The 26,847-nt window shown below is 40.1% G+C and overlaps 1 protein-coding gene across 3 annotated transcripts in view; it reads right to left on the reverse strand.

Annotated features, from left to right (window-relative positions):
* Positions 1-20,067: 20,067 nt before the first annotated feature.
* The window catches only part of epha4a (eph receptor A4a), a 35,709-nt gene continuing 28,929 nt past the window's right edge, over positions 20,068-26,847 (reverse strand). The window contains exons 12-18 of one of the 3 annotated variants that reach the window (XM_057333823.1): positions 24,305-24,366; positions 24,002-24,211; positions 23,583-23,759; positions 23,305-23,498; positions 22,866-23,024; positions 21,583-22,497; positions 20,068-21,181 (exon numbers count right to left, since the gene is read on the reverse strand). In XM_057333823.1, the coding sequence (XP_057189806.1) occupies positions 22,383-22,497; positions 22,866-23,024; positions 23,305-23,498; positions 23,583-23,759; positions 24,002-24,211; positions 24,305-24,366 (917 nt within the window). In that variant the 3' untranslated portion in view covers positions 20,068-21,181; positions 21,583-22,382. Of the gene's footprint in view, positions 21,182-21,582; positions 22,498-22,861; positions 23,025-23,304; positions 23,499-23,582; positions 23,760-24,001; positions 24,212-24,304; positions 24,367-26,847 lie in introns of those variants that run through there. The other 2 variants (XM_057333824.1, XM_057333825.1) reach the window with 2 other exon arrangements.

Genomic DNA, 26,847 nt, shown 5'->3' on the forward strand with positions numbered 1-26,847 from the left:
AACATAAACATTGGAAAAAAACATCAGAAGTAACAATTAATTTAAACACAAATTTTATTGCGCGCCTAAAAAGCTGAAAAACGGGTTATTTTAGATCATCACTTTGAATGTCAATAGCGCTCTCTGTCAGTTGGGCATACCAAGATGGCGGCACGATCGCTTCCGGTTGCTTCACCTCCTGCCGTTCTAGGTGCAATCCAGTCATTTATACAGATCAGTGGTTGCAATTCACAACCTCACCGCTAGATGCCACTAAATTTCAAACACTGGACCTTTAAGTCGTACACAAGCAAAGTTTTTCTTATGTAAAAATATCTGTTACTTTATGTCATGTGTGTAATGTATAGGTCCCATAGGATGATCCAAAAAGCACATCCAGCCATCCATCCACCATAAAAGTAATCCAGACATCTTGTGTGGATTAATAAAAGTCAACTAAAGCCAAACAATAACTTGAATTTGAGAAAACCTATTTAGTGAAACTGAAACCAAAACAAATCCATAAAAGCTACATTGACAGGACAACATTAACTTAACAATTTTTTGGTTTATGCGTGTTGAAACATAATATGACGACTAATTACGAGACACACAAGAATAAAAATAAATGAGATTTAAAGTACTCGACGTGTCACCATTTAACTTTTGCTGTAAATAAGCGTAAAATATTAGCTGTTTTCTCTCACAAATGTATTGTTTGGCTTCAGAAGACATTTGCATTTGTTCATATAAAGAAAAAGAACGGAGATAATATACATCTGGGATGGCATTAGGGCGAGTATATTTTTTTCTGAGTGAACTGTTTCTTTAAGAATCATCAAATTATACCGAAGTCCTATTTATGTGTAAAATGTGTGTGTGTTTGCCTTGGGCTGCCTTTAAAGCCATGTATCACACCTGTGGTGAAGTACCCTGCCCATTCGCTGCCACCGAGGCTTAGCAGGCTAATACCCCTGTCACTCTACACACAAACACACACTTTTTAAACTCTTCCCGTGTCTCTCCACGACACCTGTAGCATAGATATACCTTGTAAACGTGCCTTGTAAACTATGATCACACGCTGACACTAAGCCTGCTGTCAGGATGAAGCCCTCCGTTGAGATGCTATCACATTCGTAGCATAGCGTTCATTCCCTCGTACCAACAATCAATAACTTTGTTGTTCCCATAGTCCCACAGACATGCTATTAGTCTAGTGTTGTCAGAGGATTAGATTCAAAAGGAAAAATCTGGTTCTGGGATACTCTCTGGTGTGTCTTAAAGGGGCGGCAGCCATGACAGCACGCCACACACAGTCAGCGTAATGCTTCTCCAAAGGGCCTAATGGATTTCAGTGGCAACCAAGAATGTATTTTAAATGTCTGTGAAAGACGATGCTGACTTCAAAACGCTATAAGCCCATTACAGTAATCTTCCAATTTTTCAGTCTTTTCCAGTGCGTGCTTGTTTTTGGGCCGGAGTTGCGAACTAAGTGTCCTGCGTACCTACAGCATAATGCATCTCTCCCTTAATGACGATACATCATTCCACACTGTTTCATTTCAGTATTGAGTTGTTTTTCTATCTGAGTGCAGCCACGTCCTTGAAAACCAGAGGGTGGAACAAGCCAGTGATCAAAACGCAGCTTATAAATCATTTGAATTGACTTTTGGAGTGCATTTCTTTCTCTCTCTCCTTCTTTCTTTCTCTCTCTGTATATCTATCTTTTCATTGTGTGAGATGAGTACAGTTTAATGGCTTTTTAATGCTTCGCTGCATGAAGAGCGAGTGTAGGAAAGAGTGACGTGTAAGGGCGTCAGAAAAGGCCCGCAGACAAATTTGCCTGATCAACAGTGCAGGAAGGGTTATTACCAGTAATGAAAGCACAGAAACCATTCCAGATTAACTTCTCCGAGTCTCTCTCTCTCTCTCTCTCGTGTTTGTTTTCTGTTATGCAGTGCATTCTCTTTCCTCATTATACAGTATATTCCCTATAATGTTGGATACAAAATGTTATTTATAAAAGATTTAAATTAAATTATATGAAAATGTATTATAATATAAAACCGTATAATGTTTTATTATTAATTATTATATTAATTCACAAGTTAATTATGATGAAAAAAGAAATCTTTCTTTGTATAAGATCACTGCTGGTGTGAAATCCCATCCTGTTTGCTTTGTTCACACTCCGGGGGCCGTGCACAAAGACGCTCTCTCCAAACAATGACACATGACAAATAACTTCTTCAGTATCAGCGCAACATGCTGCAACAGCGTAAGCGGATCGAGTCATTATAGCGGAGCAGAAAGAACCATGGTATAAATATTCTAACGCCGGTTATAAGATGACATTCAAGCAGTCAACCTGTTCTTAACCTGTTTGGCTTCACCTGTTCTCTCATTCTCTCACACTTTTTCGTGCACTCACATGGGGTAATCGAGAATGGCAATAAACAGATGGCGTAGATGACTGAAATGACACATCATAGCGGGTGGGAGGGGTGTTTACAGTGACGGGCTCAGGAGACTGACTCAAAGTGACAGTAAAAAAGACAGATCTAGAGTCAGTGAATATCGTGATAAAAGTTTCATTTGACATGTAAATGAGTAAAATAAGATTAAACAAACAAACAGATGGTTTACTCTGTTGCATGTTGGACTACTGTATATGTGTGATCTGGATCTGGAACTGTCACATTTTTGCATAAAAAATCTTGCTTGTATATAAACACAGTTTAAAGGATTGAATTTGATGATTTTAATACTCCAGAAAGATGTATGTTAACGCACGCACACACACTGACCAAAAAAACAACCAACAGCCATTGAGAATGAGGAAAAGAGGAGCGGTGCATGTATGCGTGTGACTATAGGAGGTCAGTAATTACTTTCTGCCCCTCTGTGGAGCAGGAGCTTCGGTTATTATACTTTGCAGGAATGAGTTATCAGTCTCTCATGCGCATAACTTTATGAAGAAACAGTGAGTGACTGAGAGAGAAAAACAGCGGAAAGAGTGGGAGAACAAGTCTACAATACATATTGTAAATAATAACTGTTCATTTTCAGCTGTCTGCACAGAGGAACTGCTACACTGTCGCAGCTGTGTAAGGCATCTGTCACAATAGTAATCAGCCTTTCACAGACAACAGGATGAAAATTCTCCTCAGGACACGCTATCACTTTAGTTCTGGGCAATCAGAGCCAGAAGGGGAAAACAGATAATAGGTCTGCTCTGGGGAAAATGTTATTTACTTTTTTAGAAAAAAAAGGACAGTTTCAATTCTGCCGATATGGGTAATGACCGCAGAAAATGCTTGTGAGGTATTGGAAGAATTCAAGGTATATGTTAGACCACCAGAGAGTCAAAGAAAGAATGAGAAGCATAAGTGATTCCTAATGGAAGGTCTTTTTTTTACGTACTGGAAGTCATTTTATGTCAGATATATAGTCTACATTCAGTCAAAAGTTTATCTGCAGGTTGGCTTAGAAAAATAAATATAAGCATATGAAATTTTAAAAATAACTTGTGCGAATAACTGACTCATACATACAATTTAAAACATAGGCCTATATAAAAATATAACAATTTTATGTAAATAAAGAATTAAGTTGATTTATTCACCCTCATGCCATTTAAAACGTGCACGACTTTTCCCTGTGGAACAAAAGATATTTTGAGAAATGTCTCCGTGATTTTATCTATTGAATATTCATCACATTTCACAGCAAAATCGCCAGTGTTAAAAAAGGTCAAATTAACGCTCACAGTGTATATATAATCCACACTTTGAGAGTGTGGATTATACACACTGTGAGTGTTAATTTGACCTTTTTTAACACTGCAATTTTACTGTGGAAATCTTGGTGTTACATCTTACAATGACATTTTTTTATTTTTTAAATAGATCAGATATACATAAATACAGTAGCCACAACCAACCTACATAAACTGACAATCTACTTCAAACTGGGAAATGATCTAAATCACTTGATAATAAAAATCCCTCGAAAAAAATTAAAAAAACTCACCAGAGCTTGTGTGACCTTGTTGACTTCATGGTAGATAAAATAAGGAAAGAGGACCCTTGAAGCGGACTGATTTATGACTGATAACTCATTTATTTAGTTTTCAAAAATATTTAATGGTGTTGACAAGATGTAGAAACACATCTGTGAAATCTATAAAATAATATATTCAAAATATATGTATTTTTTATCCTGTCAGACATAGTTATGTTTTTAATGGACACTTAAGCTCCTAGGTCATACATACAGTATTTATATTTCTGTACATATTTGTAGATGGTCACACACACCTTGCTCGAGGTTAACTTCCGGTCTGTGTTTGGTTATAATATAACCATTTATTTTATATTGAATGTATATTAATATTAATTAATATGAATATTTTATTGAAAATCATTGCATTGACTTAAGTTAAACCTACTCAACAGTTATTGATTCTTTGCGGAGGTCTACTGGAAGTTAAGTTTGGGCCACATAATGTTTGTTTATGTTGTTGCCGCTGAAACCGTCTATATGAACATTCACATTTATATTTCTCAAGTATATCGTAAAATCTATATTCTAGGTAAAATGTGTGTGAAGTTGTTCTTTTATAATGCTGCTGTGTATTAATGTTTGGTAGTGCATGAGGCTGAATTGTTAAATAGAAACTAGTGTGTGATGAACAAGAAACACAGAGGGGTTTGATAGATATTTGCTGACAGATGGGCACTATACTCTCCTGGTGTCGAACCCCAAATCTTCTACATGCAATGAGCTCTCATCTCTCATTTCACCACCACTACAGAAGGTCAGAGGTCGCTCTGCATTGAATTATAGTCGTGTACTTGCACAAAGCAGTTCATTCTCTTCTGAAGACAATGTTCATTAAGATTGCAACCTCTGATTTGCCTTCGTTGAATTTCTCTCCTGAAATATGAGGTGTTCAGGTCAGAGCCAGGCATTGTGGGAGGATCTGCCGAACACACTGCACTTTATCTGGTCAGCTGGTATCTTGTCCCGGTGACCTGTGACTTTTCCCACAGGCACACAAACACACATATCCACACACTGTCAGCACCTTTTAAGTGCCATCAATCTGTCAATTACTACTCAGGTAGAGCCATTCATCCATACAATTCAGGCCTGTGGATACAGTCTCAGTGATCTACACACACAGCAAAGAGGCAAGGGATGTTCCACATGATTGAGCTTCCTAATGTTGAGCCTTTCCATTGTGCATTGAAACACATCTGAACTGCCATTCTCATTCTCAACCAGGAAAAGGGAAAAAATCCCCAGAAATGACAAAGTTTCTCCCTGGGAGACACCCTGAGTGTCGTACGGCCGTCTAGTGCCAATGGGCTCTGGATAAGCTACTGTCTAGTGTGTGTGTGATGGGTATTTCTGTAGTGTCATCAAAGTGCAGCATCCTTCATTTGTCTGAGTGTATGTGGCGTAATGGTTCAGAAAATGGTGAGGGATGCTGAATCAGTCTGGACAGAAGAGTAACGCAGGGGTTTTGGCCCGTCACAGACACAAATTTACAGCTTTCTTTAGGAGCATCCCAGAAGTGCAGAGCTTTACAGTTGTCAGCACTTAGAATGATTTTACTACTTACATGTGATGCTGGTTTGATGATCTTAACTGAAAGAGAAAAAGTGACTAGGCGTTTCTATATGGGCAGTGTTACTTTTAAGTAATGCATAATTGTGTTACTTCTAATTAAGGGAACACATCACACCATTTTAATTTATGCAAAGTAAAATGCCGCAGTATCTATCCAGTGCATCGGCATTACTGCTTTTGTCAAACTGCTTTTTGCAAACGTTGTTATCCAAACCAACTTACAGTACATTTAAGTTTCAGTGTTGCCAAACCCATAAAATCGGTCTTGTTACCAATTGATTTACCAATTAAAGTTCGCCTTAAAATAAAAATGCTCATGCTCATGTCATTCCAAACCTGTATGAAATCCTTTCTTCTAAAGAACACAAAAGAAGATATTTTGAAGAATGTTGATAACCAAACAACATTGGACCCCTTTGACTTCCATTGTATTGACACAAAGCCAAATGAGACATTACTCAAAATATCTTCTTTTGTGCTTCACAGAAGAAAGAAAGTCATACAGGTTTTGAACTTACATGATGTTGAACTATCACTGTAAGCTAAGGAACTATAATGGCATAACATGCTTAAAGACATAATAGATTAAAAAAGAGCAGTTTTGCCCCCACATTGTAAATATTTAACGCATTTTGCACAGAACATGCAGATTTTCTGACATAATTGAGCAAGTGCGGTTGACAGCATCTCTCATCGTATAGATGGTGTGTTGTCAGCGCAGGTAGCCGCAGCGGAAGTAATGCCGCGTGTCAGGGGGAGTGGACGAGCCACTCTGAAATCCACAGTGAAAGCCTTTACTTTTCAGCCTCATCTCCTCGCCGGACGGACCCCTCCATGAGCTCATTGAGTTGTCAAAATCTCAAACAACCCCAACTGGGAAGAAAAGAACAACTGCAAAAATGTCTGTCTTTCCTTCACCCAGGGTCAGTACTCCAAATCTCTGCCTTTGTCATCGTCCCGTGCAGCTCCGAATCGGTGTTGCTGTGGGAACCCCTAAAGCCAGGCACCGGTCACCATGCATTTAAATGGAAATGGGCAGTAGGGGCAGCTTTTTAAAGACATCTCCCTTTTCTCCTTCAGCTCGTCAGCACACATTTGGGCACGGCTGGCCGTGCCGTAAAGACACCCCACCAGCATCCCACATGTTTAGATTTAGAAGATTAGGAGGTCCTTTTACAGAAACTAATCTGAGGATGAAAAAAGAACAATGTGAGAAGAGACGGGGAGAAGCCCAGAGGAGAGAAAATCAAGAATAAGATCTCTTTAATATCTCAGATGTTGCTCCTAGACAGCAACAAATAAATGTGGACTTTTGCATACGTCTCCTGCGTCTCAGATACTGAGAGAAAGTTTTATATATATTATCGATACATTTTTAACAAAAAAAATTATTCTCAAACAATGCTCAGATTTGACAGGACACCAAAGTATGCAAACAAAAGTTTATTTCAAATTTTCCAAAAAGGACTTTAGTGTTTTTCATTTAATTGCACAGAATAACAAATTGTTGTTTCGCCCGACCTTTTTGTAGTTCTTGTACAATTCTGTGGTGCTAATTATTGTGGTAATATTTATTTTCATGTAGCATCAATGTTTCAGTGTTTATTTAGTTTTATCAATGCTTTACACATTTTTAGTAACTGTTATGTTAAACTGTTATTTTGAGCTCAGTGTTAGTATGCCACTACCTTAAATGTAGATACATAATACATAAATGTCTGAAAATATTTTTTTGTTTTCTTGTGAGTAACGTCGATGGTAAAAAAATAATGTGTTTCTCATATTCGGCACTTTAAACTTCATAAAGAAAAAGTAATAATTAAAGTGAAACACACTTTATTTCATTGTGTTATTTGTTACCTATTTCATACTTTCATACAAGTTTATTATAAAGCTTGTATTATTGTCATGTCAACAAGGCATTTTAAGAGAAACATCTGAGACGAAGTTAACACTTAAATGTACTGCTGCTTCCTTTTTAACCGTCTCAATTGTGCCGCAGCTCTACTCATCTTATTCCATCTTCCCACCCAAAAATATGCTCATGATGAAATCTGGTCTGCTCTTCTCTGGACGATCATACATCGTTCTCGCACGTCACAATCCATAAGGATCAACCCACAGACTCCGCAGCGGAAAGAATCTGGCACGGAGATGGAACGCGCTCGGATCACATGCCGAGACGGGACTGAGAGACAGAGAGAGAGAGAGAGAACGATGGTGCCAGGATGTCATAATAAAATGGACAGAATGAAAGAGTGCTGTGTCTAACGTGGTTAAAGAGATCAGCTCTTCAAAGCTGCCGACCCCTCCGTATCTCTCTGATGCACCCCGTACCCGAAGGCTTCACTTTAAGCCTCACAGCAGTCCGGCCTCATATGGTGCAGCTGTTTCTGAATGTCTCTCAGTGTATTTACGTGTATGTTTGTTTGCACACAGCCTGGGGCTGGTATGCAAAAGATGCATTGCATTGTGGGTAAAGGATGAGATTTCAGAGTGGAGAGCGGAAGGCGATTTGCTTGTCGTTTCCACGCGCCCGGGAATATTGATCCTACTTTATGCAAATGCTGGGAAAATGATGTTTGTTGAAGGCTCTTGTTGTTCTGACAGTGAGGTTTTTTGTATAATTGGTACATTGTAGACCAAAGCATCATTTTTTTGACGTTTCAAAGAAAAAATCATTCAACATTCAGCAGTCTTAGGAAAATTTCAAACCTTATGGTCGGGATGAGCAACCCGTCCAAAAATCTGCTCCTCGTTTCACTACTGTTTTATCAGACTGTGATTCTTTCATTTAAATTGCAAAAAAAGCGAAGGTTGCTCTCTTTCTTCCTCTCCCATCTTCTCTGAAACATTTATTCATTCATTGGCTCATTCAGAGAGCTGCAATCAGGCAGAAAATCAAGCCTAAAGGGTGGGAGGGGATGCCAGTGTAGACACTGGGGTTTCCTTCCCAAACCTAATCCACTTTTTGTTGAAGGCTACTAAATTGCATTCCTGCAGGCGAGGAGAATGAAATGGGACTTTGGATCGGGCAATACAAGGGCTGAAAAGACAGAGAGATGGGTGTTGTGAGCTACTGGTGGCAGTCTCTTGACAGCAGCTGTTAGGATATGCCAGCTCTGTAATGCCTTTTGAATTACTGTAGTTTGAGTCTTGCCTTTCTGCTTGACTAGAAAATCAATTTTCAGACGCCCTTTGGACATTTTTAGCTTTAACATACAGTACACACACCAAAAACTTGGGGTATATAAAGGGACGGACAATAATAAAAGTGAGAATGTGTGAAATCTAGACATAATAGACAGACAGATAAAAAACAAGGGACATTTGCCAGACTATTGTTAATTTGGTATTGGTTGGGTGAGAGATACGTTAGGGACATGGGCAGCTCTAATCGTTATTGTCACGACTCTCTTTTCCATTAGTCAAGGCTTACGTCCTCACACACGCAGTCTATACACAGACACCAGGTCGCACAAGACTGATTGAAGCCGGGCGCAGCACGTTGATGAATATATGCACCGTGAATACAAATAAGGTTCCTGCTAAAGTCGATTTAAACAACAAACAAACAACGCAGATGAACGCCATTACTTTGAATTGGCAAAGATCAAAATTCTCAAAATCTTCAGATATTTAAGAAGTAGCAACATCACAGTCAGAACCATGGCGTAGTGATTTGCCCAGAGGAGATTTTTTTTGCTCTGATGTTGATGCTTCAAAGCTTGGCAGAATTGATGAAGTTCTACTTTGTTTGAGATGTAGTTTTGTTTCATTTGAGCGTTAACTTAATGAACTATGTTTGCCCCAAAACCACTTAAAAGAAATAAACAGACATTATGAGTCTCACTATACACCAGTGTTCGCAATAATCACAATTAAAAATGATATTATTGATATGTTGTTAATTTGACTTAATAGTATTAGCACCAAGTTTTGCTTTAAAGGGAAAGTTCACCCAAAAATAAAAATTCTGTCATTAGTTACTCACCCTCAGGTTGTTCCAAACCTGTAAAATTGATCTTTAATCTGCTGAACACAAAGGAAGATATTTTGAACAATGTCAGCAGTTTTCAGTTCTGGGACATCATTGACTAGTACTACCACAGCAGGAAAAATAACAAATGGAAGTCAATGGTACCCCAAAATTGATTGCTTTCCTAAATTCTTCAAAATATCTTATTTTGTGTTCAACAGAACAAAAAGAATGATACAATATATTTTTTTACTGTGGTAGTAAATGATGTCCCAGAACTGAAAATTGCTAACATTCTTTCAAATATCTTTCTTTGTGTTCAACAGAACAAAGAAATGTATACAGGTTTGGAACAACTTGAGGGTGAGTGAATGGTGACAGAATTGTCATTTTTGGGTGAACTGTCTCTTTAAGAGCCACAGTGGTTACAAACTCTCTTTCTCTGCTTGCTTACACTTTTTTGTTTGAATCATTGCCCAAAAAGACACACTTGACTAATAGCATTATTTTCTTAAAAAAACAACAACATTTCAACAGATATCCAAGTCATTACCATAAATGATTTTGGCCATGATAATCGTGTAGTGAAAATCTGAAATTGTGACAACCTTACTATACATCATTGAGAAAATGCAGTGACAGTGTGAAGCTAAGTGAGCAGATGACATTTTCATAGAATTCATATTGAAATCTTTTGCATGCCATCTTGCATATAGCGCTGCATTTCAGCGTAACTGGAATATTGTTGAGCTCTTCTCTAAAGCTTTAAAGAAAACACATGACTAAGGCCTTTTGTCTTTTTCTCAGGAAAAAGCTGAAACTTTTGATTATTTATCAAGCTCATTGTATACTAAAGCTCATTGTGTAGTTTCCTATCCTCACTACATCGTAGCAAGAAAGCAAAACCATGTTAGAATCTTCGCTGTTAAGTGAGTTTTGGAGTGATAACCTGAGACACTGAGTCATTGATGAGTCAGATGTCACAGCACAGCTAACCTGCTACACTGGGCCTTTGAGATGCTGTTTCGAGCCAAAAACCAGGGAGAATCTCCATGCAGAAAGGCTATCCATGGCAACCTGAGAGCCAAACTCATCATCTCTGAGCTACCAGACCAGAATGAAGGAAATCAGACCCCTGCAGCCATCAGCAGGAGTTTTATCTGTGCATGCTAAGTCAAGGGTCCACACACACATCTATAAGCCTGCTCAACGTTGGGTGTTATCTTCAACCGTTTAGCAACGATCTCGCTTTCATTCCCATTCTCTTTGTAAAAGAGCCATTGATTTTAACCTTCTAATTCGTTCTGTTTCTGTCTCCACATCTCCATTCACTCTCATGGCCTTCTTTTTAGTTTTTCCATCCCTCTTGACTGTTCTTTTTCACACCCTTTCCTTTTTCTCCGGCACGCTGGTCTGGTTTGTATCGTGGCATGTTATTTTGAGTTCTCACCAGGGCAAAGCGTGTGTCAAAAGGTATGATTTTACCTCAGATAGCGCGGTGGGAGTAATTGTGGTGGGCAGAGGCGGAGAAATGCAGAGAACCAGAGCGAGATCTGTAATCAGTTTTCCTTGGATGAGAACTTTGTGAATACTCGCAGGTCTAAGTGAGCTGGTGAGATGCAGAGTGCGGAGACTTCCCGCTGTCCCCTGACCGGACCGCCCGCAGACTAACAAACCATCTCCTTTTCTGCTTAACGTGCACTCTGTGATACAACTGCACATATCAACGTGAATCTGTTCAATGTGTTTGTTTAGCAGGGGAAAAGAGAGCTGTGCACGCTGACAAGCTTGTAAAAAATACAGTAAAGAATTTTAAAGGTCGTTTTTTATGTTACCACGTTATTAATATTTGATTTAAGACCATGAAAAGTTGACCCCAAATATTGATATTAACATGCAGATAAAATAACACTGTAAAAATTATTGGTTGCCATAAATTTTAGTTGAAAGTTGCTTTGATTTATAAAAACTGCAGTTGATGGAAGAATATATGTTGCTGTCACTTATTGATCACACTGTTTTTTACAGTAAAATACAATTGTGATGTAAAATATACCACAGGTGTCACAAGATCTTTAAATTCTTAAAGGTCCAATGTGTATTTTTTTGGAGGATCTATTGACAGAAATGCAATATGATATACATAACTTGAGGTGTATAAAGACCTTACGTAATGAAGCGTTATGTTTTTATTACCTTGAATGAGCTATTTCTATCTACATACACCTCGGGTCCCCTTACATGGAATTCGCCATGTTGTTTCTACTGTAGCCCTAAACGGACAAACTGCTCTACAGAGCGCGTTTCATAAATACGTTATCTCCTTCAGCAAAGAAGTTAAAATGTGACGACATCTTAATTCTGTTTCAGCCGCCGTTGTGCTTTGAAAGGGAGCTGTGGAGTTAGCTGCTGGTTGCAATTCGCAACCTCACCGCTAGATGCCACTAAATGTCATATACTGAACCTTTGAATGATGCATTCAAATTTACATGAAAGCCAAATCTTAAATGTGTATGGTATTTTTGTGCATGATTTATCAGTGCATACAACTGCAATAAAAAGTTGCAAAATGTTTATTAAAATGCAACAACTTCCTCTGGCTTTGAAATGACTTTCCAACTATAAATCGCAACCTTGTGAGTTTTAACAAATGTGTATTAAAAGAGATAGGGTCTCTCTGCATTCTGCAATGGATTGCCATCTTTATAATGCTTAATTTTATTCCCATTTTTTCCTCTCGAATATCCACTTACAGTCAAGAATATCCCATTATAAAAAGTAAACTACCTTGTGAATTCCATTTTATGTTGACAGTTTTCAAACCCTGCACTATTGCAAAATAAATCAACATTTAACATGCTGATATGGTGTGCTGAGAATCTAAATTAAGTGGCCTCTTCGAGCAGTTTCATTGTTATGCATCTTGTCTCCGTTCCAGCGGCTGACCTTTACGACCGCAAGGCTCCTTTAAGAGATTTGAGATGATGAAATTTGATTCACATCAATCAAAGCATCATCGCTCATGATGAAATCACTTTATCGCATGCTCTCCATTCACACGCTCGCTCTCCAGCAGCTGATAACACGGGCGCTGATTAGACCCGGCGAGTGGCGGCAGAAGGTCACATGTCCAAGTGCTGCTTCCTGTTTCTCGTGCACGCTCGCAGATGGCGGTGATTAGGGCGAGCAGGAGCGTGTGTGACAGTGGAGATGGATCAGGGACAAGAGCAAGAGATAAAAAAAACGGGCTGTCTGCGTGCCGATCCCGTCAGCAAAGCCACTGGTACCGATCTATCAAGAGAGAGAGAGAGAGAGGAAATCACAAACTAGATCTCCCTAATATCTCAATTGTTTTTCATAGACAGCAGTAAGATGTCGAAGTCTCATGCTTTTCAGACTTATTTTCTGAAAAGAGAGTAATGTCACATCCAGGTATGGGGTAAAAACAGGTAGCCAATGAGTATTTAAAAAATTCTGTACAAAATGTTCACATGCTTTCCCGCAGCACAGCAGTCAGTTAGTCCATCAAACTTCGGTCTCTAGTTGGAAGTAATAACACAGGAGAAGTGGAGGAGCAGAGAGAAGCCTCAGGCCATGAAGAAGACTCTGTGAGCGAGATTAAATGCTGAGGATATTTATATCTCATATTGGAGTTAGTCCGGGCCCCCGGGACACCGACCGGAAAGCGTAAAGTCTGGAGCCAAGCATAAAAGACAAAACGGAGGAGGAGCGGGAACGTGCATTTCAAGATAGTCAATTTTATCGCTAGATGACATTATTAGAGAATGGTCAGGGAAAATAATGGAGAAAGAAAAGCATAAAGACAAGCAGGCAGCCTTGTGGCTTCAGACGTAGCTGGCGAGGGTTAATTCTCCCCTCATTTTGTATGCATAATCTTTTCCATACACTAAAATGTAGAGCAGCACTCCGCAGCAACTTTCGTTTGATGATAGAAAGTAATGGAAATCCGCAGACTCAATTGGACCATTCATCATTCAACAGCATACGTCTGCAGACCCCCTCCACCTCCACCCAGCTGAAGTCTGCCCCAGCTCAGTCAATGGGAGGTAGATTGGTATTCACTCACGGATGTTATCTTATCAGTAACCTTGAATGTGGAATCAATTTGTTTTGTGCGGGCAGGGCTGGTGAATATTTATGCCAGTTTCAGAGCGAGGCAATTGGCTCCATATTATCTGTTACCTGCGCCGAACGGGAATGTCAATGATGTACTCCAAATAAAGCGTTCTCTTTGTAAACAATGGCCTTATCTCGTGTTTTTCACGGTCGATTGTGCATTCTGTGCCATGTCGTTTTTATACAGCTGACACGCAGGTCGAGCTGTGATACGGGCGGCTATTTCTACTGAAGCGAATAACAAATGATCTCATTGTTAAGCAATTTATCAGCTTTAATAAGTAAAAAGCATTGTGAAGGTAATTAGCAGACAAAAGGATGGCATAATTCGCTTTTTCTTTTGAGGCTTCTCATATGAAAGAGCAATCACAAATGAGATCTCCAGAATGATCTCTTCAAGTTAATAATGAGAGATTACACAGAGAGAAAATCGAGAACTTCTTAAGGGCACATGAGAATCACGAGACATGCGAGAACCAATGAGATTCAAAGCTAGCGCTGTGCCGCCATTTTTGAATGTAGCGCTCTTTTGTTAGCGCTGTTTGTTAACATTGATACACAAGGTCATGTTCGCTTAAAAAGCTTAATATGTTAATCATTTTCTCTCAGAAACTTGTTGTTTCGATTTAGAAGATATTTATAACCCACCCGTGTCATTTGAATTACTTCTATAATGGATGGATGTGCTTTTGGGGGTTTGACCATTTCGAGCACTGTTTACAAAAATAAATGACCTTTGTCTTGTTTTCGAGTACAAACACTAAAAATTCCTAAATTAGGACGTTTACATGACACGGAAAATCGCCAAAGATATTTTTTCTTGTTTCATGAAAGAACATATAAGACTTAAATAAATTTGCCAGTGGGGTTGGAAAAATGCACTTGAATTAGGCACTTACAAGTTCTAGTTTATTTTCTTACCCCATTGGCAGCTTTTTTGCTTGTTTCAAACATACCATCTTATCTTTTCTTTCATAAAACAAGACACATTTTTGGTCACTTTCCTTGTCAAGTATCTTGATTTAAGAATTTTTAGATACAGTATTTGTACTAGAAAACATCTGGGATAGCATGGGGATCATAAAAGTATGACAGAATCTTCATATTTGGGTGAATTATTCTTTAAAGAAGAAAATATCATCGTGTGTGCGTCTTTAAAAAAAAGATACAACTTTGTAGATTTGGGGATCTTAGCAAATCGGAGCAATTCAAATGGAATATATTGGAATATTCCAATATAAACCAAAAACCATCTCTTCTCAAATTCTATCTAAATCTATTTTCTCCTCAGCTATTTGTACACTCTTACACTATGTCAACGATCATCCCATTTGTTTGCTACTTTTATTTCACCCAAAAGAATCTGAAACGAAGTCAATACTCCAAGTTGAGAACATCTCCCCACTGCAAAAAATGACTTTCTTACTTTCTTGTCTTTTTGTCTTGTTTTCCAGTAAAAAATGTGTACAAATTCTTGAATCAAGATGCAAGATGCATAAGAAAAATAATCTTGAATTAAGGTTTACCTTTTTCATAGTCACTCAATTCAAGATTATTTTTCTTCTTACCCCATTAGCAGATTTTTTGCTTGTTTTAAGCACAAATTCACTGAAATTTCATATTTTTTGACTAAAAACAAGACTTATTTTCTTAGCTCAGTTTGCTCATCAAGAAAATGCATCTTGATTCAAGAATGTTTAGACATTTTTACTGGGAAACAAGAAAAAAAGACTAAGTAAGAAAGTCATTTTTTGCAGTCGCGTAATAAAATATTCCTCTGGGACGCACGCGGTCATCGTTCAGTCATTGTGTGTGCGTGTGCCGTTTTGGCTGTCGTCTCGGTCACCTGTTCATAAAAGTCCAGTTGCAGATTGAAGTCACTGTAGCAGAATAGCGTGTGCATTTGTTTCAGTCCAACCTGAGTGAGATCATTACCTGAGGCACTATGCTAAGCTCCTTCACCTCTCTCTCTCTCCTGCAGGTTGTTGTAATGCAGCAGATGGCTTCCCTCCACCACTGAACGTTTCAACAGAACGGCTCTCAGCATCCCTCTCCATACCTCTCACTCTCTCCGACTCGCCCTCACATTCATTCCCCCTCTCTCTCTCCCTCCGTTTGCCCCCTGTCAGAAATGGACACTGGCCAGACCATTGCAGCGCCTCTTCCAAACGTCCTCTGTTCCTTTCTGCCTCGCTTTTTGGAAGACGTTCCGAAACAAATAACAGAGAATGGAAAGACCATTCGAAAGTTGTGTTTATGTTTTGATTGAGCGATGTTCTACAAGCTAGATATGATGAGGATGGTCTGCGGATTACTCATTCCACGTCAAATGTTCTTCATGCATATTCGTCCCTTTGCGTTCGGTCATAAATCCCATTTCACAAGCTTCCCTGGCTGACGACTTCACAAGTTGACAAAGTTTTGTAGAAATACTAAAGCTCTACGGTTATTGGTCTTGGACCACGGTGAACCCGAAAGAACTGTGTTTGCGCTCGGCGCAGGGTACGTTTGGCATGGCAGTCTGTATGGATTGTCCTGCGGTGCGCGCATGCAAACCGAGGCAGTAAGCTCAGCGCCTTGTCCAAACATTTCCTCCTCTTCTCTTCTCTCCGTTAATATTTATCCCTCCCTCTATCAATTTCTCCACCTCTCATTTCTGATGAATCACACAAGTGTTCTATCGCATTTTGTGGTTGAAAGGGTTCCAGGGCTTTGTTGCTTTATAAAGATGGATCTGTTGAACTTTTCCTAAGTTGAGGACTTCAAGATTGCTGGCTCGGCCCGAACCCCTGCTCGGATCTGATTTATACTGCTGGGTTTTCTTACACAATCTCATAAATACTTTTCACGGAAGGGAAAAAATGAAACTGACTGTTTTTTGGCTGCGTTGGTGTCTGCAGTGTTTTAGACTGATCGAAACACCGGACTCCTCTTGGCGTGTGGACGACGAATGCAGCATTGCTGAGTCCCCGATGCTATTTGTGTATCGTGTACTCCGTATCCATGGTAGAAGAGGAGCGGTCCTGTTAACCCCTCAGACTGATTCATCACTTCTATTTGGGCTGAACATTCTAGACAGGGAGAGTGTATACGTCTGTTAAATACATATTTCACGCAAAAATAACAAAAATTCTCACCATAATGCCATTCACTAATGCTGTTATTTTTTCTGCGGAAAACAAGCAGATTTGAAAGCCTCATCTTGATTGGCATAAAAAAGTATTCGAATAAATAATGACTTCGTTTTAAGCAGAGACGCATTTATCAAAAGGCATTTAATACTAAATTGTGTTGGTATTTTAGTCGTTTGAATCTTTAAAGCCACGAGATCACTATGAAGAATTCTCTCCACATACAAATAAAGAAACAGTTTGTTACAACATCAGGGGAACGCTTTTACAGCGTTACAACTGGTAAAAAAAAAGCTCTGTAAAAAGAACCATTAAGGGAAGACGGGCAAATTACATTTTTTTTTGGAAGAAAACACTGGCCAAAGTTTGGACTCACTGACTAAACAGAATTCAATGACAGTAGTGACGAGACAGTTGGAAAGAAAATAAATGAAAGATTTTAATTGCATTGAACCCCCTCCGCTTTCTCTGTCTAGATGTGTGATAGCGGTAAAAGCCTGTGGGTGAGTATGACACTGTTAAGCAAACCTCATTACCATTGTCATCTCTTTCTCATTAATCATGCAGGTTTGTTTGGAGCTCACCACAGCATGTGCACTCAGCCATAGTCAATCACTCAAACTTATACACCTTACATATTAATAGGCATGACATGTTGATAATGTATTGAACATAATCCAGTATCAAATGAAGTTGAAATCAGTGCCACATATTGAGAATGTGAGGGTCAAAGAACACAACTAAAATACCTTACCTTTCCTAACTAAGATTTTAGACTTGTTTACTAGTAAAGAATTTACCTTGATTTTAAAACAGCTTTTCCTTCTTGTACTGAGATATTTTAACATAATCTCACAGCAATTTGTAATTATTTTATGAGGTGACTAATTTGTATGAGTTTATACGATCTCATTTATGCATTCGATTTGCTTTAGCGCAACTGATGTTAGGTTTAGGGGTGGAGTTAGGGGAGGGGCTTCAGGATGGCTTTTTTCATGCATTTATGTAGATGTTTGTCAATAGTTATGAATTCCTGTGAGATGAGGATGATTTTTTTCTGTTTTCAATTGAAACAGGAAATTTGGGTAGGCAAGTGTTTCTTTAAAAAAAGGTGTAAGCATGATTTGCTAGGTATACTCAGTTATTTGATTGAACGTGAAAACCCAGCTTAAGTCATTTTTGTGATTGACTGTATCTACATGGAACGTTTTTTACATGATGTAGAATAATTGTATGAAAATACATCCTCAATATCTCTATTACCAAGAAAATTCAAAAATGATACAATATAAATAGAATATAAATAGAATACATATTAAATATTAATGCCATGAAAGCTCATGATGTAGAGACAGTTCAAGAGGAGGTCATGACAACGGTACGCACGCGGAAGGCTGTTTGTTTAAGGATTAATAGACCAGAGGTCTCACACAGCTTAAGGCTGATTATGGAAATGCTGAAGTCCCCAGCAGCCACCATCAAGACCCGAGAGACCGCTGCTATGCACCGTGAACTAACCATGAGCAATTACTGTATATAGACCTTAACTAATATTATCAAGGATTAATAAATGCTGAAAAGCTCTATTGCTCATTGTTCGTTCATGTTAGTTAATGCATTTACTAATTCTAACAAATACAACCTTATTGTAAAATTTTACTGCAAATTCTTTATAACTTTTAGAGTAAGTTTACAGCATTGCAGAAAAACTAGTAAAAACTCAGTAGCCTAATAGTTAATTGATCAATTAATACGTTGGATCCCCAGTTTTAACATATAGGTCATTTGCTCCAGATTTCAACTGTTCATGTGTCCTTGTTTGACATTTTTCTACCTCGCTTTTTAAATCCATGTGTTGGAAACTGCTGAAAGAACTGACAAAACAGAAGACTGAAATCAAACCGCTAAAAGAGGGCAGTACTACAATACAAATATTCTATCCGTACAAATATAAGACCTGGCTTATATCCCGATGGCTCCTGAGGATGATTATGCTATTTCAGGGTTATGATTGCGGATTAAACTAGTATTTCCAGAGCCGGTGGAGTAGCCTAACTCTCTGAGACTGCAGCTGTAAGTTGTTTCTGGGTCCTCAGCCACGCTCTGTCTCTCACCACCCTCTTAGTTTCTAAACACCGGTCCACACCATTCCCGTTAAACCTCATTGAGAGCTATCAAAACACTCCAGTTCCTGTTCTCATCCTGCAGGAATGCCGATTCTCGTGCTCATTAGATATCAAGCAAATTCAGCCTGGTGAGTCTTTCCTGCGCAGAGTTTAATTCCTCTAAGCGCTTTTTTCTTTCAAGGGTGACGGGCGTCTAAATACATGCATAATGAATGCGTCTCTCATTAGAATGATTGTCAGAGGAAAAACATTGCTTGGCTCACGGCGGGGTTTTCTTGGATTCTAAAATTACGCGTTCTCCCCGTTTTTCAGCTCTCCTTTATTTATCAAAGGCTTTCCACAATCAGGCCTCATCGCGACTGGGACGGCTGTGGGAAACAGATGTTTACTGATTAAGCAGGCGCACGGTGCCAAAGCGGCTGTATTACGGCCCATTCAAAGTGCAGAAAGGACAGGAAAAAAGTTTGGAGAAAAAAGAGAAAGGAAGGAAAAAAGAAAGGCTGACGAAACGCAGGCGCTTACGAGCCGCCCCCTCTTCATCATAATACCGTTTGATTGTTGAAGTTGTTCTACGGGGGAGAATTTTCTCATTTTTTCCTTTTAGTTTTGATACGCTTTTAATGTGTTGGTTATCCCTGCCAAGGCGCTCTTAACCACAATCAGAGAATGCGTTTGCACAAACACTTTCTTCGAGCTCGGGCTGAGAGATGAGAGAAGAAAAAAGCTTGGAGAGAAAACTGAAATGATCTGAATGCTGCTGGCACGACCGACGAACCTGTTTATACCACGAGATTCGACTCCAGCCACCGTTTCGTTTCAACACCGGCCAGAATGTAATAGAACTATGTGACCAGCATCGCACGGAGCCAAATGTCCTCTCTCACCCTCGCCTGGCACTTTGTGTGGATTTAAACACGGGTTTCGTTTCTCTCCACGTGAGAATACCTCATCGGACGCCCCGTCCAAATAACCGGTTGGTGAGGCAGACGGCTAACCTTTCCAGCAATTCGCTTCGGAGAATTAGCGAGCGATCGTTCAACGAAATTAGTGGCATAAATCACGTCAGACGTTAATTGCAATGCACTTGGCAATCATTTATTTCTCTCATAGCTCTATTTTACAATTTACAAACTAGATAAAAAAAGACCATAAATAAATGACATGTTTCATGTACCTAAATTCATCAAATAAAAAATGTAGATGATGACAGTATGGACAGTTATACACAACGTTAAACTTAAATGGCTAGAACGGCGGAGAAAAGCGATTTGTTAGTTGGATTTCTCCAGAATAAACTACATTAGGAGACATGGCACGGTACATTCTATTACATTTCTCTCCTCTCACATTCATTGCATATTCCGGACAGACCCTATAAGGTTGACACCAAACAGTGAGGAGGGAACATTAAAAGATAAAACAAAGAGGAAGAATGAAACGTATTTCAAGGTCAGAGGCATTTCATATTCTACTGCCTCAACAAGAACCCCCCCTCCCACCTCAGAATAAAGTCTTAAAACGGACGGAATGAATCTAGCTGACATGTAACAGAGCACACTTGAAACGTTGAAAAGCCTTTTTTTCCGTTTCTATAAACATTCCTGTAATAGGTTTATTTTGGGTACAAATCACGTTCCTCTTTCGGGTCACTTTCGAATTAGCATCAAATCTTCTCGTAATCGTTCGAGTCGAGCAGTCCAAATAAATCTGCCGTATTTGTGTTACAATCTCCAGTCTTGCCGCAAAAAGCAACCAGCAGTGTCTTAGCGTATATTGCAAACAACTCCAGGTCTCCAGCGAGTAGCCACGACTCAAGAGTTTTGTAGGTTTAGCTCCCATCATCTGTTTTTGTCCTTTATGTGCGCATCTCAAAACAAACTGTCATTCTTCACCGAGAAAAGAACTCGCTGCACTGAGAACAAAGCGTTTGAAGATACTCTGTCAGGAATAAGGGCACCAGTGAGAGGAAATGAAATTTTTCATTATAATCTCTCATTGAATCTCTGAGGGCCCTTCGCCGTTCCTCGGGTTGTTTGTCATTTGTTTTCCGTTTCCCGTAGTGGAACCATTCTAGGAATCATGGGAATTGAAGTCCTTTGTCCCAGCGTCAGGTAAATGGAGTTATTGAAACGGCAACGGATGTGCGCCCACACTGGGTTTGACTGAGAAGCAGATGTATGAAGATGATTCTGTAGAGAGAGAGAGAGAGAGAAAAGTGAGAAATGAGAAAATGATTTGGGCATTCAAAGCCGTAAACACACACACACACGCACGCACGCACGCGCGCGCACACACACACACACACACACACACAGTATTAATTGAAGTAATCCTCAGAGTATGGAAACTAAAATTACTGTTTGTTCTCTTTCTGGGGATCATGGGAAAAAAACACATTTCACATTTTTGGCTCGCTTTTATTTTCAAGCTCATCCCATCAAACGGCTTTGAACTTTGCCAGTATATCCCCCCATATTCATCAGCGCTGGTTCTAATCCCACCTAATGAGTGGATAAATAACTGCAGGGGACATGGAGGAAGTAGAGCAGATCTCGTAAACACTCAGTCAGACTTGTTACATCGTGCTTACCTTAGCTCAGCTCTGATGGAACATCCAGTAAGGGAGACATGTGTTGATTTCATGGCCCGCTGCAGGTCTCCGGAGACGAAAAGGGAGAGACGTAGATGGAGCGAGAGAGTGAGGAAAAGTAAGAGGGGACCGTGGAGACCAAGGTGGAGAGAGAGGGATGTAAACGGAGTGCGGTCTTTTCTATTCCGACCGGTGAGTTCCCAGCCAAGCGGAGCGGGGTGGAGAATTGTGGAGTGGAGAGAGATATTCCATTCTGAAGACCTGGAAGTCTTCCAGAACTAGCCCGGAGACGTCTTCCATTGCGTTGGAGACGGAGAGAAGACGGATGCCTCTTAGAAATCCCCGGGACAGGAGCGTTAAAGAGTGCGTAAAATCTTTAGCGTCGATGCCTCCATTTTGAGCATAACAATCCGAGCGACCGTGAAATGGCAGGAGCGGACGAAAAATCCAGTACTATTTATACATTTACTTACAGAGACAAAATAAAACAATTAAAAAGGAACAGAGAAACTCCTTCATAGTGTCATTGAAATGAAGGAACCGATCAAAAGCTTCCTTGAAACATTTCCAGAGCATCAGTACAGCATGGGACAATCCTGTTTGACTCTCGGCGGGCGGGGATGACGTTATTGAGAAAAAAGTGCTGTATCGTTCCTCTGAAATCGTTTTTTTTCTGTTTGTTTGTTTTTTCATTCATTTCCAAAATTTAATTTAAAGTGCATGGATGAGGTAAATGGATTTTCTTAAAAACCAAAATAAAAAAAAGTCCAAAGCATGTTTCGAGTTTCTATCCCATGGGTTCAGACAGGAACCATCCTGTCTTGTATTTGTTGCATGTGAGACAACATTCCCTGCGCGCTGCTGAGGATCTTGTCCTTATGTGCCGCCGAAGAGATGCCTATCCTCGCCATGTCCCTGTTTGAAAGAAACACAAGACAGAGGTGATGACAACGGCCTTTTAATCTGCTCCTAGCCAACAGAAACGTTTTTTTCCCTCTTTCCTCATTTGCGTCTTACACGAAATCTAAGAACTCAATCCTGGCTGAACATTTGCATGGCAAAGTTGGGAAATGCTTCACTGAGATCTATAGGGGCTTTGCACGGAACTGTGACTACCGAAGCCATATGTCAGGGCCACGTATCCCCGGGTGCCGATTTAAAAGCTGCCTTTCTTTTTCTTGCATTAATCAAAAGCATGCTGGAAGCCCTCCGTGTCCAACAGCCACACATCAAACGTTTCCTAACGCCTTTAAAAGTGCCCAGCATTTGGTCACGTGACTCACTCTTGCGTCATCTGGACGACGGCCTCCGGAGTCGTGTAGCCTGCGGCGGTGAAGTTGTCTCTGTAACGCTCCATGTTGATGGCCTGCAGCCAGTCGGCGACTGATCCCAAGGTGGATGTGAATTCTGGGCTGCTGGGCTCCAGGAGGGTGGTGTTGGGTCTAGAAAAAAAAGAAAAGAGCGAGAGACTTATTTAGGAGACTCGGGAGAATGGGTTGGCTCTGCCTAATTTTAATAACTTGTAAAAAAAACTATAAAAGGTTTTATAGTTGTACGCATCACTTCATTGGAACACATTTATATAACATTGCCGGTCATGCGTCTAACATGCACTTACGTGCCAGGGCTAAAAGCGTATTTACAGCAATCTACCAACTTGAAATACGCGAAAATGGCTTTTATGGCATACGTTCTTGTACAGAACGGGATGGTTCGCATTACCTGGCTATCTCTCCCCCCGTCCTTTTCAAGCTGTTGGGGTTGCGGATCAGTTTATCCAGCATGTTGACGATTTGGCTAAACTTTGGCCTCTCGGCTCGCTCTTTCTGCCAGCAGTCCAGCATCAACTGATGCAGGGAAACGGGGCAGTCCATGGGCGGAGGCAGCCTGTAGCCTTCCTCGATAGCCTTTATCACCTGAGACATGCAAACAGGAAGTTAAAAACATGGAAAATATACAAACACTGACGTTGTGAATCAACCTCCAGACGCAACTCTTACATCCTGGTTACTCATATCCCAATACGGCCGCTCTCCGTATGACATCACCTCCCACATGACGATGCCGTAACTCCACACGTCGGACGCGGAGGTGAACTTTCTGTATGTGATGGCTTCGGGGGCGGTCCAGCGAATCGGTATCTTGCCTCCCTGTGATTGATAGGTTCCAGTTATTTCCTTCCGAAAGAGATAGCAAACACATGCGTGGAGGTTAATCACACACACGCGCACACACACACACGCAGGCACGCATGCACATACAACCACAACTTCAGGGTTAGTTTTCTCATTTCTAAACTAATGGAAAAGATGCAAGCGAGACATGCACATACATGCAGGTTAAATCCTCAGACTAATCTGAAAGCTCGTGTTAGGGCTGCAAGCGCAAGTATGACATCACAAACGCATATTAGACATACCCTGGTGGTATAAGCAGCGTCTGGGTCTTCCTCCAACACTCGTGACATCCCAAAGTCAGACACTTTGCACACCAGGTTGCTGTTGACCAGGATGTTGCGTGCCGCCAGGTCACGGTGGACGTAGCTCATGTCGGACAGATACTTCATTCCTGACGCGATGCCGCGGAGGATTCCCACCAGCTGAATTACTGTGAAACGCCCGTCGTTCTTCTACAGAGAGAGCGGCGGAGATTAAATCATGTGTTAAACTACACCGGAGTGCTGCAACGGTCAGTATGTTCAATATGATGCGGTTGGACTCACCCTTAGAAAAGCATCAAGGGATCCATTCTCCATGTACTCAGTGATGATCATTACCGGCTTACCTGCGCAAAGAAATAAAAAAGTTAAGAACGATATTCTATCAGCGTACAGATATTTCTATTGCGTTTATTAAAGCTTCAATAGGATATTTCTATAGTGCAACACACAGAAATCCAGTCAAAAAAATCATTTTCTAAGCCGGTGGGTTCGTCTAGCCCCTCCTCTTTTCTCACCCCTCCCTCTTCTTCCCGCCACTGTTTGCGAGTGGGATTTCTGTGTGGGTTTGTTTACCGAATGCAGCCGTTGCTGGAGGCTATCAGGGCTGGATTCCCACACTACCTGCCAGTCATTACCGAGACAAGGCAACTCTATGGCAACGCAGGGTCCTCTCCAAGAGCCGAAAGGAAAGAGCGCAGGGCCTTTACAAGAAAGGACAATGGCGCATGCACACACACCCACGCGGATCCGGATCCACGCATACGCGTTCACCTCTGAGGAATCATTTCAATGTTCGAGCGGTACCTTCATTATGCAAATGCCAGAGCATAAAAGACTGCGCCCACCATGCCCGTCTGTGAATGCATTTCGTGAGGACGGGCTGGCATCTCTCTCTTCGAGGCTTAGGGGCATTTTGTCTTTATTTATTTAGGACAATTCCGACATCATTAGTAATTTATTTAACAGGTTTAATTGGCCCTGTTGGAGGCGTAGGTTGTGAGGAGAAGGGCTGCCATTGTCTGTTTGTAATAACAGTTCTTTTGAAGACGCTACTTCAGCTGTGCTGAGGATTATGGGAGACGGGCTGCTAATAATAAACAGCTCTCTAACGTCGCGTTCTGAGACGGCCGACTTGTTAAAAGAGACTGCTTAGCATGTCACTGCATTCGTATGGATTATATAGATCACTTTCATTTACCTTGATATGTTGAAAGGTACAAGTGGGCCATTTCTTGAAGAGATATGCCATGCAATAAAAGCTTGTTTAGAAAACATATGGCTGTTTGGCAAATATGGATCACAGAATATTCAATATTCGTAGGACTGACAGTCTCAGTCACCATTCACTTTCATTGCATCTTTATTACTTACAATGAAAGTAAATGGTGACTGAGAGTCAGTCTCTAGTATCTCATTTTGTATCCAATTAAAAACAATGATAAAATAAATCAATTTGCTGGGAAGACACTTTTTGTGTTTTCTTTTTAAAACAAATAGATAAATATAAATGGATAGTAATATCACATTGTTTTATATTATTAATATGTATCATATAAAACAGCATGAGAGATTTATCTTCATTGTTAGCGTTTTTCAACATTTTTGCCGTCACACCGTAGGACACATTTGCATATTAGTCTGTCAACTGTACCCAAATATATACAGACAATCGCAGTAAACCATCAAAACAAGAAAAACACACACTCAAGACCTGCAGAGGATTGTGTCTTATTTTACACTTCTTTTACTTTTCCCCTCTCTCTCTCTGTAACCCATCTGCTGGCATTGTCTTCACTAATACATCACAGAGCGGACGGGGATTTGCCAGGGCTGTCTGGAGGAAAGATGTGACTCAGTGGGATTGTGGGATTGTTACATGTCTGCAGAAACCATGAATGCAACCCTCACCCATCACAGTCCACTGAAAGAACCTTAAAAAACATCATCTTTGTGCTTCTCCCAGGCGGCCGAGTAGCCATCATAAAGCCATCACTGTGAGAAGACACTAAGGGTGTTCTTCAGTGCCTGCTGTCAAATTCAAACCCATCTAATGCAAATCACGCCTCACCAACACACACACATACCAACTTCTCTGCATATTATAAATAAGTTGTTCTGCCGGGTGAAGGCTGGCCACAACTGCACCCTGGAGGTTTGTTGCATACATATAAAAGAGAGTCAACTTTCAATCAATACAGGGATATTAAAAGGTTTGATGTCAGCTCTGCCAGCTAGCCAAGACTCCGGTCTGGTGAAGGAAAGAGTGCATTACAAAAGACAGGTTTGATTTTCATCAAAACGGAATAACGGGCAATGCGTCATGCCTTTAGCATGGTTCCAGAAAGCATTTAAAATGCAGACAGAAGGAAGGAATCAGTAAAAGATTTAAGAGCAAAGTGGCCCAATTCTCTAGCAAGAGCTTTTGATGCCGAAAACTCGAAGCACAATTCGAAACGTCACAAACGATCAGCTCGACGGCGGAGCTTTAACAGGTGGCTAACTGCGACATCCTTAAAATAAGGAAGTATTAGACATTACGTTTTTTTTGGAAATACATTTTGTGAATAAAATGAACAAAAATGTTATAAAATGACTTAATCATTTTTTTTTTTTTAAATCTTAAATTAGTTAGGATTATGCATAAAAAACTAAACTGTAAATTGAAAAAACTACAAAAGATAAACCCTGCTATTTTTTCTTTGCAAACAAACAAATATTTAATATTTAAAAAAATATTCATATTGTTGTTTTTTATATTATTATTATTTGACTGATTTATTAATCTATTTTCAAACTTGTACCTAATCCAGAACAAAATGAGCTGC

Source organism: Triplophysa rosa, linkage group LG5 (assembly GCF_024868665.1).
Source record: "Triplophysa rosa linkage group LG5, Trosa_1v2, whole genome shotgun sequence".
NCBI classification, from domain to species: domain Eukaryota; kingdom Metazoa; phylum Chordata; class Actinopteri; order Cypriniformes; family Nemacheilidae; genus Triplophysa; species Triplophysa rosa.